The following is a 13,815-nucleotide window of genomic DNA, read 5'->3' as shown; positions in this document are numbered from 1 at the left end:
TTAGACGAGGATGCTGCAAGAAAAAAGCTAATTTAAATGTCCCCTGCATAATATTTGGAAAATTTTATATTGTCTGCTTGCTAGATTTGATAAATGTAAATTGGGATGTGATACACTGCACTGGTATGACATTTTTTCTGATTACTGTTAAAATATACTGTAAAGTATTTACTCTGATACTGATATGATGTAATTTGTGTTGTACACTCAAACTTTACTAGTATCCTTAGACTCAGAATTTCATTAACTGTAAAACATGTGTTCATTTATCAGTAAAACATGCAAATGCCACTCTTTAGTAAACGACAATCTTTTCCTGCAGACACATTATATCTTTCCAAAAACAATAATAAATACATAAATCAAAACCAAAACCAAATTGAGCCGAGTGTTTCTTTTTATTCACAGAACACAGCAGCCTTAAGGAAATGCTCCAAATTCGTTAGTTTACACAGTTGATCAAAGTGGAATTTTAGTGACAGGGTTCAACTTGGAATTTCCAGTAAATTTAGATTAAAATTCTCAATGCAGAGCCTGAGGATGTAAATCCAAGTACCCAAACTTATTAAACCGAGTCAAACTTACAATCACTGCAAAGCTAACTGCAATAGTCAGTGTACTGAACAAATAAGCTCTTTAGACTGTAGCATAATTACATGTAACATTCAATACATTTAAATAACCCCACCTTTTAAAATATGAGGCAGAGGTGTGTTCATAGACAATTAACACATTCCAAACAAGTTTAAAGTGATCACATTGCATGTGTTCATTTCCCTCCCTACAACAACTGAACTAATAATTTGGTTTCTTACGTGCAAGCAAAGAGTCTCAGTGCGATTCACAAGTGAACTTACTCAGCGTCAATTAACGCTGTCAGTGTGAATGGATTTATTTTCCACCTGTGACTTTTAGTAAATGTAAATTGCAGTGAGATTTATTACTACATCAATTTGACCACAAATAACTCCTAAAATTGCCAAGTATCTCTTAAGGTGGATAAATTAATTGAAATAAATACTATCTACTGCAGTTTAACCATCTGGCTAAAATGGTACCTCTGTGTTTTGTATTGGAGGATCTATATAAAACTCCCACTGCTACTATGGATAACTGATTGAATAAGGCTACATTATTATACGTCTCCCTGCCTTTAAACACACATTCAGAAATGATCAGGGTGTAAAATTCTTCCCGCATTCTTCCTGCTTTTAAATCAATGTCAAAACACATCGTTGTGGCTACTCCAACAGGAGTTGTGAGGTTTAATCTCTGTGAATACAACCACTCGAACAGCACAAAAATCAGAGCAAACTGAAAGGTAACTTGCCAAAATCCAGATTGTGTTTAAAGGATAAAAAGAATGTGGTTGAAACCCACGCAATCATTTTTATTTTCAAAAGCATTTTGTTATTGAAGCAACTGTCCCAGCTGCTAGATCACTATGTCGTGTCAAATACAAACTGACAATCTTGCAAAATCTGTTGTTCATTCAGATCATTTACATTGTTTTTCATTTTCATTAAGACTAACAAATCTTTTTATTAATGTCCATGTCAATTTTGACAAAAATGACAGAGCTAAAATGAAATTGTACGTTTCACTTTTTTCAAACAAGTGACCTGTAAAGTTCAGTCTTTGTCAGTAAGTGAGCTTCTACAGCTCAACAATTAACACTCAAGAAACCCTGTTTTGAACTTGGGTGCAATCCGAAGCATATCTTTTTCATAACACATCACTACTTCTGCAGCATCACACCTTTAAAAAAAAAAAAAAAAAAACCCTTAAGTTCCTCAGAGAGAACAACCAGGCTGTTAGTTTCATGTTGAGGTAACCCCAAAGTCAATCTGTTGGTCCCAAATCATCCAAGTTGGATGTCACCTCCCGGTAGAAGCACTGTCTTGCTGGGCACCGTGGTGTAACGGGGGTCCAGTTTGGGCACAAAGCCTTTAAAGTCTCTGGAAGCCTGAGTCCCAAACATGTCTAGCACCTGTCGGTTCATCAGAGCAAACCTAGAAAATCAGAGCGAGAAAAGGCCCTGTTCAGTTTTACTGAAGACAACACGAACAAAGCTGATGTTGAGTAAAAGTGACAACTTATCTAAAATATTGTTTGTTTATATGAGATTCCTGCAAAGTAACTTATTTATCTTCTTGTATGGTTTGGATCAAAGCCTGATTAACAACAAGCACTCCAAGTACACAGGCCTCTGCAAGGCAGCTCAATCTCTGGGCACTATTTACTCTTAAGGGTAGTAGTACTGTCATTTTCATATATTCATTTTGTTTTCATTGGTATTTTTAAACGTACTTTGAGAAGTTTGTAGTGCAGCAAAAATCAGATAAGGGTAGCATGACAAAGCTTTACTTTAAATATACAAACATTTTGTAGGAGTAGGTAATGGATAACAGGAATTGATTGGTAAATAAATGGACATGAATAACTTGAGTTTATTATTTATTATTACACTACATTACATTTCTAACTAACTAGCCAGCTCATTCTCTTTCTCTCCACAATTCTTTGCATGCATCTCATGCGTCTCATACTGGGGTCAACTTGAAAGAAAGGCAGATGAGAAATATAAAAGTGAGGTCAGAGGTCAAATGTGACATGATATTTGGATGCAAACTGTAATGTGATATTTAGAATCCACACACACCAGTATCATTTCTGAAATGTTGCCAATACAAACCAATTCAGTAAAATTGTAAGCATATTTTTAAAGACACTTTGAGTATGACCTTATTTGACCTTGAAGAAGCGGTCAGAGGTTCAAAGTAAGATGACATTTACAATGTCCATACATCCATACCTGCCCTGAGTTAAACGCAGCAGGAACTTCCAGTATGTTGGCCTGAGGTTCTGCACTTCCATCACAGCCTGTGTAGAAGCCATACATCAAGCATTATATCCTTGCTCAGCTTTAAAAAAAGAAAAAAAATTGTGTGAAGCATATGTATGTGAGTAAGAAAGCATGTTTACTTACAGCATGGAAGCAGATCGCAGTGGAGATGGCATATATGATTGTGTCTGCATGTGGAATGTAAGGCAACCGGCCAGCCTCAATGCCCTTGAAGTAGATAGTCTAAAGAGAGGGATACATATGCCAGACATGTATAACATACTACTAGCAGGTTGTATATGTTAAGTGTATTTCTTGCAGTTTCTGAAACATGTTTACGTGGCTGCACATGTCAGTGATTACTACATAAAACCAGGCAGAGATACCTGAATAATGATAAAAATGTGGTATTTAACAATAAAGCATTAATTCTGTTTTTTTATATTGATACAAGTTTATTATTACATTTACACTTTAGTTCAAAGACAATATATCAGTATGAGGACCCTTTTTTTTGTTTCTATGATTTTTGTGTTTGTCTTTACCTCCACCAGCTTAGAAAAGAGATACATGGATATTGTTGTGCTTTTGTAGAAGCACATTGAAACTCCAGCCAGGAAGCCTTCAGGAAAAAGAGAAATGGAGAAATATATGAGAAAAGAAGTTAATCAGCAAAGACACAACAAAATCCCGAGGAGGATCATTCTGCAGGGATTTTATGTGACAGGTTACACCATCCTGTCTCACCAGCTATAAGCGCATGGAGTTCATCATCAATGTTACGCATCCAGCGCAGCAAGCAGCTTGTTCCCTGAGTGAAAGAAAAGCACAATATACAACGTGGCAAGGTTAGACAAGAAAAAGACAGGAAATCAAATGTGTAAGCAGGAAATGAACATAATAAAGATACTAATAGAAAACAAAACAGCACATCTACCTTATAGATACTGACGAAGGAGCCTAGAAAAACCCCGAGTTGGAAGTTCTCTTTGTTGTAGAAGAGGGAGGGAAGCCGGGAGGGTTTCGAAAACATCTGTCTGAATGCTGATGGCACTTTAAGTAAACACTGAATCACGTAGCCAACACTGAACATCCTGACAAAACCCTACGGTGACAAATGATAACAAATCTTAATCAAGTATCATTATTTAAGATGTAAATGAATAAGCATTATGAGAACATCACAAAGGTTTGGGATCACACAAAAACTAACTTCTTGGGAAGAGGGAGACTTACTTTGACACAGTAGGATATGCAGTTGTCATTATAATGTTTGCAACATCTGTGCCTTGGTCCCCGTTTGCATCTGGATTTGAAAAAAAAGAAAAAAAAATAGTTCATGTAAGCCACCATCCAACACACTGCCATGATGTCGGGTGTGTTTTCTCTCACATCGATTCGAGCAGTTTCCTGGTGGAGGATAGAAGAGTCTTTCTTCTAGAGTCAGGCCTTTCTGCTGATGGCTGTGAATCATCAGCCAGCACAGAGTGTGTTGGGATCTCTTCTTTCCCAATGATGAATCTAAGACAGAAAACACACACCACTTATATAAACTTTTATCTATAAACCTTTTTCATCAGCAGTGAAAATGAAGGCATCAATAGAAATGGGAACAACTTACTTCAACGCGGAGAATGCAAAGCCTTTCAGACCATCTTTACTTCTATAGTATAAAACAAAATTCAGCTTAAACTTAAAACATTAACACTTGCAACAATGTGTTCACTGTGCTGCTCTAACCTGAAGAAGAACATAAAGAGTGATGAAGTAATGCAGAACAACAGCACCTAATGGGAAGCAGAGAGAGAAAAAGAATCAAACACATGACTCAGAACTATAAAGTAAGTCATAAATGCTTCTTTTTGGATCAGTTGATACTTTTTACTGAAGTCTGTTCAGTTTTCACAACTGGAGTTCCCTTATTAGACTCATAATCCAACAACAAAAACAAGAGAGAGTCTTAAAAAAAATTAGGTTGGCAGTAATCTACATGATCTAAACCTAACCCTGATAACAAGCTCATAGCCCCACCCTTTAACCTTACCTCGCCATGTTTAATGGGTTTGACGACGCCTCGTGTCACTGCCATGCGAAACAAAGTCTCAGTGGCCTGAGAACAACATTACGCTATTAAAAATGCAGACACATAGCAAGGTTCGCATACAACTACTAATATTCGAAAGAAGCAGCCCTTACAAGATTTGCCATGTATATTGTCAGCAGCCCTCTCCTGTGAGGATGAAAAAGAAAGAGGCGAAAAGGCAAAAAGTAAACTATGTGAATGAAACATGTTTGAATCTAGGAGAGACGAGAAAAAACATACTGAAACGTAACAGACGGGTATCTCACCTGCTCTTGCGCTCCAGCAGGATGGCAATATAAGAGGCTGGCAGTGCTGAGCCAAACCCAACAGACCAGGAGTAGAAGCCTCCCAAAAGTCTCCTGCAGTTAAAATACACTGCATTATTTCACTTCCTTTTTTCCCCCAGCTGGAACGTTTCAGTGAAGACAATCGCACACTGTCAGCACGAGATTTTGTCAGCTCTTCTGTCTTCCATTTTTCCATGATAAGAAAAGTATTATCCAAGTATTTAAAATGTGCACTTATTGAAACGATAGACAAAGACAATCCAAGCTGATACTGTAGTCATACACTACTTTCTGCAATTCCCTTATCCACAAGGGGTTGCCACAGCAGTGCCAGCTCCTTATGAATAAGCAGATATCTCTGTATGTTTGATTGGCCTTCCTGACGTAACACCCAAGGGATTTGTATCTACTCCTGGAAGGTCCAGGGACCTTTTCCTTATTAGTCAAACCATGACACTATAGAGCCACCTTTTACTTTACTCTAAATGGGACACAAATTTACAAAATTATTATTTAAAAAAAAAAAAATGTTTTCTTAAACGAGATAACAAGACGATAAAGTTAATAGTGGGTTTATTTTATCACAGATGTCCACAGAGGGTGACCCTAATGTAAACATGACCACAGTGACCAGGACATGAAGCTGACACACTCAGATGCTGACAGGTTAAAGGAAAGAAGCCACACGTGGAAGAAGCTAAAGTGGCTTCAGCAGGTGTGGTTCACAGAATATGACCGTTCATGCTCAGTTTATCCATATGTCATACTGTAAACATTTCACTTTTGTTTTCATTGATAAACATAATGACAGTGCAGCTTAGTGCCAAGTTTGTGTTTACATACTCTCGACATGGGTTCACTGACCTGAGAATGCAGAAGAAAACGATGAAGAGACCCCCATTGGTAGTCAGGAAAGAGGTAGACCAAAAGATCTCTGGGATAAGCCTTTTTAAGTAGTAATCCTTCTTCCTTCTCCTTAGAACTGCTGCTATCTGCAAAGCACAGTGCGTTACTGCACACTGGAGATGCAAGACAAATACAGTTCCAACTCTGCTAAAGTTTACACTTACAGTCGTGACGAGTGCCCAGAGGGCAATGAAATTTACTAAGGGGAACCTGGCTGAAGTTGCATGACATGTTTTTGCTCCTTTATCTGATCGGCCACATGTACAACTTGGACTTCGTACCTAAGTGCAACACTAGCGACGTGCCAGCCTATCTTTAGAGGTTTTCTGCGAACTACTAAGCCATTTTACTTTAGTTAGCTCGCTAACTTTAGCTATTTAGCTAGCGTCAAAGTCCACAGTTATATTTCAGGTCAAACGTCTTACCAGGTAAAGAGGCGCGTATATTTTAAAGGACACCTCCAGAGCACTCCTAGTCACATCGGCAGCAGACTGCACACACGACGGGCTCCAAGTGTGGCCGATTTCGTAGCAGTTATGCGGTATTTTGCTGAGAGCAGCCATGTCTGTACACAGTGACAGCAGGAAGGTGGTAGGCTGCCGTGCGCGTTCCCTGAAAAGGGCGCGGTCACGAGGATGAGCTGTGCACGCGCCCGGTGCTGATCAATAAGGTTAGGAGAAGAGTCCTCTTTACACAGGTGCAATAACAGCTGCGATATTTTTATAAGTAGCCTGTTACAAGCAAGTCTTGCATCCAGCGACTAACCCAGATATGCCGAATAATTTATTTGTTTCCGTCAGTGTAAACACACAAGTTATGGTTCAATTTTCGATTCAGCTTTATTAAGATTGAGAGAAGACCCTATTTCAAATTAGAAGCACAGAATGGAATTACTGCAGAGATATGTTTTTGCTCCTTTAAGTGCCAGCTTTTTTCCAACAGAGGCACAACTTTGTGCACCTATGGACTTTGGATTAACACGGTCTGGAAAATGTTATGAAAATCAATCAAAACTTATATCTTGATAGAAACGTACTCATATGTTTTACAGATTTATGCAAGAAATTGTCATATATTTATGACTGTTTTACATTCTGAACATTAATCCCAATATAATCACAGTGGAAATGTTCAAACTTTCATTGTTGTGGAAATTCCATGTTGCTATTAGTCTTTCCAAAAAAAAAACAACAACAACAACAAAACCCCCTAATGAACTGGAAACTGAATCTTTATCTTTTCAGAAATATGAGATACCTGAAAATATCCAGTATAACAACTTTTTTTCTATTTTCTATCTCCTCCATTAAACTCATGCTCTTATATCACGTGGTTCCCTGTCCTATGATAGTCAGCAAATCGACAGCATCTCACTGCACTGTGTACAGTATGGAGAGTGATGCAAATTTTACAGAGCAGATATTCTTTGTTTAAAAACAAAATTAAATAGAACACTAATACCACACATCATCTAAAACTTGTTAGTTTTAAAGTCTGGCCTCTACATATAGATACGTCACATATCAAGCTTCATGTATATTCTTGTACTGTCCCGACTAGGTCAGCAGGTGTCATCCTTGCCTCCTAAATTACGACACAAAATTGCAAGTTAGAGAATGTAAGGTTGTGTAGAAGGGAATGAGCTCAGTATGAGCTGGTTTTAAGAATTTCCACTTGTTAAAAACCATTCAAGACTATTTTAAGAGGACTTTCTTATTATTATTTTGTTTGTTTTGTTTTTAATGCACTTAACACTGACCTATGAATCATCGAGCAAAAAACGGATGAAACAGTGGGGGTTTTTTTGTTTGCAAAAAATCATAGTTGGTTCCTATTTTAACTAAATCTGTCAAACATTTTAGTGATAACACAGCTTAACAGGCATAAAATAGTATTTTTATCACCTACAGCACATGAACAGTATCTGAAACTAATGTTCTTAGGAAATAAGAAAAAAATCTTGCAAAGACCTGACACAGGACATGAGAGATGCATTTGGTCTACTGTTCACGGTAAAACTATGATACTGGAAATTTCTGCATAAAATATCAAAATTAAAAATAATTACTCTGCAGAAAAAAAGTTCCCGTCATCCTTAAATGGATTAATATTACTGCTGCAGATGTTTAAGGTGGTGCTTATTTTAAATACTTTATACTATGCTTAAAGTCCAGCATCATATTATTTGTAGCTTGACATATAACTTGTGTAATATTAAGTAACTTAAATAATATTTCACTAAAACTTAGTAATCTTTAAGTAAAGAAGCTATGGTTATAAAAGGATTTTTGGATTCTTGCAGCTGGCTTTTCATAAATCGGTATTAGAAAACAGAGCTGCACATGAGCCTAAAATCATGCCCAATATTTTCTACACTGACATTCATGAAAATTCTTATTTCCTCGGGGCTCCCCTCCCTTGTTCTTGGCCCCTCACTGTGCCGCCCTATGTTTAAAAATTCTGGAACCGCCACTGGTGGCAACACCTAGAACCGTTAAAGGAAGATAAGGTAAAAAAATTGAGTTATTTGTATGGGCTGCTATTTCATCAGTCTACTGTAGGATCAATCTAAAATCAGAAACAAATAAAACTGTAAACACACATCAAAAGTGCTTTTTGTGAAGCTGAAAAGTCAAATTAGAGATCCACAGTGCTTGGCACTGCCTCTTTTGCGTAGTGGATCTAACTAACCTAATTTCCCAGCAGACCGCTTCAATTACATCCAGAAAAAAAATAATTGACTTGGGAGTACTTACTGGTTCTTATTCCTGCACATCAGATACTACTGGAGGCGTAGCCTCTGACTGAATAGCCTGACTGTTTTTGCTTTGAGTTTCGTAAGCGCTGCGGTCCAGACGGACATTCGCACTCACATGGAAGAGTGAAAGAAGGTTACCACTTGTTGCTGTATCAGCAAAACCCGCTGATCACTTTGGCCAGCATTTAAGACTGCGATCAGCTGAATATGGCACGGACTTTGGGGTTGTTTGCAACTTGTTTGCTGATTTTTCTTCTTTCATTGGGCGCGAACGGGGAGCGCGGCAGGGAGAGAGTTTATTATGTGGGGATCATTGAGGACTTCTGGGATTACGCACCAAGTGGGAAAAACCTGCTTAACGGGAAAGACATCGAAGACGATGAGTGAGTTGACAAGTATGCTCAGATACTAATTGCTTGTAAATATTCATTTTTATTTTTAGCGTCTTTATATAATGTCTGAGATCACTTACAAGTAGAAACTCATTATAACTCATGTGGGAATAAAAGTAGACCGCGAAAGAAAAGACAGTTTAGAGATACAAAAAAGTTTTAGTGCAAAACTTGTGGATTATGTCGCGTGCTCGGGGTGTGACAGTGTCTAGACTTTGTGTGCTTTGCTGGCAGTCTAACGGATGTGCAGGAAAGATGACAATGACTAACAGCGAATTACTGTCTCCTCTCATTAGATTAGAGGCTTCCTTTACTGTGTATCTATCTGCCATGTGTCTTTATGTGCAGCCAATCACCAAAAAGGACGCACAGAGATCCTGTCTGACAGAAGCATTTGTATCACACCATGGTTAGGAATTTAATGAGAGATGTAACAATGAGACTGTGTGACCCTTGCATTTCACAGTTTTCAATTTCTAGAAAAAAAACATATAAAATAATACTGTTAATGCAGCTTGTACTTACATCACATGTAAGCATTGACAACTCACAACATTTGTCTGTGTTTCTGCTGTTATAGTTCAGGAACCAATACCTAATAATAATAAATCCCTTTCTTATATTAAAAAAGAGGACATTAGACTGGACACATTTGCACATTTTTCATGAAATGAAGGAATGCTCATGGGTGTTGCGCAATGATTGAGACAATTTTGTCCTTCCTGTCAGAGAGATAAATAATTGTGAAGCATAAGGGAATTGCTTCATTCTTACACAATACATGACTTTCCTGGGGCGATCGTGGGCTCAAGAGTTGGGAGTTCGCCTTGTAATCGGAAGGTTGCCGGTTCGAGCCCCGGCTTAGACAGTCTCGGTCGTTGTGTCCTTGGGCAAGACACTTCACCCGTTGCCTACTGGTGGTGGTCAGAGGGCCCGGTGGCGCCAGTGTCCAGCAGCCTCGCCTCTGTCAGTGCGCCCCAGGGTGGCTGTGGCTACAATGTAGCTTGCCATCACCAGTGTGTGAATGTGTGTGTGAATGGGTGGATGACTGGATATGTAAAGCGCTTTGGGGTTCTTAGGGACTAGTAAAGCGCTGTATAAATACAGGCCATTTACCATTTACCATTTCTGTACTTAAACTGTCTCAAGCTCAAACTGTTTAATCACTGCAGGGCATGTTTATCTTTGTTAGATATCATATTGTCTTTTCACTCCCATTTCATGGCAAACTGAATTCACAAGAAGCTTTAAGATGTTTCTTCCTGCCATTTGTATCCCATCATTTAAAATTTAGAATTGCGTCAAATCAACTTGCAATGCGTTTGCATGGCATTAGATTAATAAAGCCATATGTCGTATTATAAGACAGAGAAGGGGAAACGAATAAGCAGTGCTGGAGCAATGTTAGCACTAGTTTGCTCTGTTTGGGTTCTGACTGAAACAGCGGTAATCAGACAGGCGTCAAGGTTTTCAGTCAAAATCATTTGAGAATCTATTTAAGATAATCTTACTTCCAAAAGTGCATCAGCTACAGTTTCAACAACCTGTTATTAGCTCCCCAAAACATGTTATTAAAATAATGATATGTCTAATTGTTAAAGACCTGCAACCACATGTAATTTGTTCAGTGGCTTTACATCTATTCTTACACCAGGTAAGATCTAGTTCTTGTTTGGTCTACAATGAAATTCTAGCCGTTAGACAATAATCAAAATTGTATAAACTAAAAGATCTATCATAGCCTTTTGTGAAAACCTAGAAAGGCAATGCACTTATTTTTGCTAGATTTGTATAAGTTTGATTGAAAGTTGGTGTTGCAGCGTGGAACTTGACGTTGACTCTAACAAATACAAATGCAAGAAGAAAAAAAAGTATTTTTCTTGTCTGCCTCCTACACACTCTTGGAATTCTGTATAATCGCTCCACTGTGTGTGTCTCACATTCTTGTCGTTTCCTTTTCAAACTTTCTCAGGCATGCATCAATATTCCTACAGGGAGGGCCCCATCGAATTGGAAGTATTTACAAGAAAGCTGTGTTCAGAGAATATACAGATGCTTCATACAGTCGCCTGTCTCCTCGACCTGATTGGCTGGGCTTCCTGGGACCCATACTGCGTGCTGAGGTTGATGAAACTATTGTTGTCCACTTAAAGAACTTTGAAACCAGGAACTACTCTATGCATCCCCATGGGGTTTTCTATGAGAAGGATACAGAAGGTAAAATGTTCCATACTACTGGATATAGACAGAAAAATTCATGGTGCTTTTGCACACAGAGGCACACCTACAAGAACAAAGAGCTGTCAGTGAGGGTTTCAAAGTGTTATTTATTCATACTGAATGATACCGATTGTTGCTGTGTTCAAAATTTGTAATAAAAACTGAATAATATAACTTTTTAAAAATCCAAAAGGGCTTGCAGTTACATGAAACAGCTAACATTGTTTATGAAGTTCCAAGAAGGCGTGGTACTGTTCTCCTAAAGCATTTCCTTTAAATGGACAAACAGTATCATCAACACCATTGTACTATTTTTTTTATATTATCCAATGACAAAATGTATTTGACCAGAAGACACTGGGGAACATTTAAAAAAAAAGTAGGCATAAGTGTAATGTACACAGAGTGACTCAGTTTACACATGAGAAATTGTAGAAACAGAAGAAAAAGTGGCACACCACAATTCCAGAAAATGAGTGACTGCTATGGCAGATGTTTTATAAAGATATGTATCTTAGGATTTCTGAACTTTACAGCTCTCTGTTATGCAAGAAGCTCGTACACCACCCACCCCCACCCCAATCTTGTGAAGGGGACATCCTGCCGGAGTACACTTGAGAGCCTTGTGGAAATTGAGACTACAGCTGCAGTCCTTTTCTACTTAAAATAGAGAATGGTTATTGTTATGCTTTGTGTCATGGTTTAAAATCTGCAATTTTATTAAACATAAGGAACGTTAAGTGGCATCTTTTTGCTTAAACTGGAACTTGAGCAGAAGGATAATGAGATCACATGTCAGTGGTGTCAGCACATTAAGTTACTGAGAACTGAGAAAGCAGTTAATTCTGTTAAACCTTGTCCCGACATTTACACTGTATCAGTGTTCTCGTGACTTCTCATTTATGCTTTGTTTTCATACACACTGCCATAGAAACTAAAGGCTTACCAGAAAGTAGAAAAACAACAACAAAGAAAATGGATACTACCTTGACTTTTGAAACCTGCTTTAAATAACATCCTTGTAAATCTTTTCTAATATTTTCTACAAAATTCTTATTGAGACTATAAACTATAATATCTCTGCTCGGCTGCTTTCTGAACAGAGTGATCTCTTTGCAAACATTTTCCCTTCGTGTACCAGGTGCACTCTATCCAGACGGGACATCAAGCAAGTTGAAGAAAGATGACTGTGTCCCTCCAGGAGGCAGCTATACCTACCGCTGGGAGGTCAAACCTGAGTTTGGCCCCACAGATGATGATGCCAACTGCTTGACCTGGGTCTACCACTCTCATATTGACGCCCCCAGGGACATCGCCTCAGGACTTATTGGGGCGTTACTCACATGCAAGAAAGGTACTAATATATTTGGCAAATATATTTGATTGTATGTTTGCCTGCTGTATGCAGCTTTCTGTATGCATAAGTTGTATGTTAAATCAAATGTATTTCTACATCCTAAGCCAGTAATCTCATTCAGAAACAGCCTTTGTAAAAATAACATGAAAAAATTGCTTTACTTGAAAAACTGCCAACGAAGGATTGCCGTGAAAATCGCACACAGTGGGACACCAGAAGGAAACAAAGATTACGCATGCTCCTTTTCTTTGAGTGCAGGAGCCTTGAAGGAGACTAATGAACTAAATGCAGCCGAGGGAGACTCTGCCGAAAAGTCCGCCCGCAGTGATGTCGACCAGGATGTTTTCTTAATGTTCAGTGTGGTGGACGAAAACATGAGTTGGTACTTGAAAAACAACATTCAGAGATGTTTTGATCCAGAAACAGTTGACCCAGAAGACCCAGACTTTAAAGAGTCCAACCTTATGCACGGTGAGAGATAGATATTTAAAGTCTTTCTAGGATCATTTAATACTGAACTAACTGCACACATTCAGTCGGGTCAAATCAGCTGATGCAACTCAGAAATCTGCATCATATAAGTTTAAAATGTGTTCACGGTGAATTCACTTCACATTTCTAATTCTGACAACAAAGGCTGTAGGAGAAGTTTTTGATAGCTAAATGTCTCATTGTCCTCTGATTGTGTGTGTTTTTCTCTGTGTGACAGCTATTAATGGGTACATGTTTGGTAACCTGCCTGGAATCGAGTTATGTCAGCACCGCGCAGTAGCCTGGCATTTGTTTGGGATGGGTAATGAGGTAGATATTCATTCTGCATTTTTCCATGGGAATACCCTGCTGGACCGTGGTCACCGCACTGACGTCCTTAGCCTGTTCCCAGCCACGTTCGCAACAGCCGAGATGGTCCCACAAGCAAATGGAAAATGGCTGCTGGCCTGCCAAGTTAATGACCACTTGCAGGGTA

The 13,815-nt window shown here is 38.5% G+C and overlaps 2 protein-coding genes across 3 annotated transcripts in view; one reads left to right on the top strand and one right to left on the bottom strand.

Moving 5' to 3' along the window:
- Window positions 1–379: 379 nt before the first annotated feature.
- On the bottom strand, window positions 380–6,740 carry tmem135 (transmembrane protein 135). Its single transcript, XM_085174737.1, has 15 exons — window positions 6,547–6,740; window positions 6,080–6,207; window positions 5,195–5,287; window positions 5,042–5,075; window positions 4,890–4,955; window positions 4,586–4,632; window positions 4,467–4,508; window positions 4,238–4,366; window positions 4,082–4,151; window positions 3,783–3,950; window positions 3,593–3,656; window positions 3,391–3,467; window positions 2,990–3,088; window positions 2,816–2,883; window positions 380–2,012 (listed from the first exon to the last, which is right to left on the bottom strand). Exons 1-15 carry the CDS (start codon window positions 6,682–6,684, stop codon window positions 1,862–1,864), a joined length of 1,374 nt encoding a protein of 457 aa, XP_085030863.1. The 5' UTR covers window positions 6,685–6,740; the 3' UTR covers window positions 380–1,861.
- Window positions 6,741–8,910: 2,170 nt separating this feature from the next.
- Window positions 8,911–13,815, top strand: part of hephl1b (hephaestin-like 1b) — an 18,094-nt gene continuing 13,189 nt past the window's right edge. The window contains exons 1-5 of one of the 2 annotated variants that reach the window (XM_085174727.1): window positions 8,911–9,262; window positions 11,244–11,488; window positions 12,633–12,845; window positions 13,107–13,319; window positions 13,558–13,812. In XM_085174727.1, coding sequence (XP_085030853.1) covers window positions 9,087–9,262; window positions 11,244–11,488; window positions 12,633–12,845; window positions 13,107–13,319; window positions 13,558–13,812 — 1,102 coding nt within the window. In that variant the 5' untranslated portion in view covers window positions 8,911–9,086. Of the gene's footprint in view, window positions 9,275–11,243; window positions 11,489–12,632; window positions 12,846–13,106; window positions 13,320–13,557; window positions 13,813–13,815 lie in introns of both variants that reach the window. The other variant, XM_085174728.1, reaches the window with a different exon arrangement.

Source organism: Neolamprologus multifasciatus, chromosome 10 (assembly GCF_963576455.1).
Source record: "Neolamprologus multifasciatus chromosome 10, fNeoMul1.2, whole genome shotgun sequence".
Classification (NCBI taxonomy): Eukaryota; Metazoa; Chordata; class Actinopteri; order Cichliformes; family Cichlidae; genus Neolamprologus; species Neolamprologus multifasciatus.
This window is presented reverse-complemented; position numbering and strand designations above follow the sequence as displayed.

Coding starts and splice junctions, on each gene's coding strand:
- tmem135 (XM_085174737.1), bottom strand. CDS start 6,684: ATGGCTGCTCTCAGCAAAATACCGCATAACTGCTACGAAATCGGCCAC. Junction 4,633..4,889: donor AACCCATTAAACATGGCGAG/GTAAGGTTAAAG, acceptor GCTTCCCATTAG/GTGCTGTTGTTCTGCATTAC. Junction 3,951..4,081: donor GCATATCCTACTGTGTCAAA/GTAAGTCTCCCT, acceptor TTGTCACCGTAG/GGTTTTGTCAGGATGTTCAG.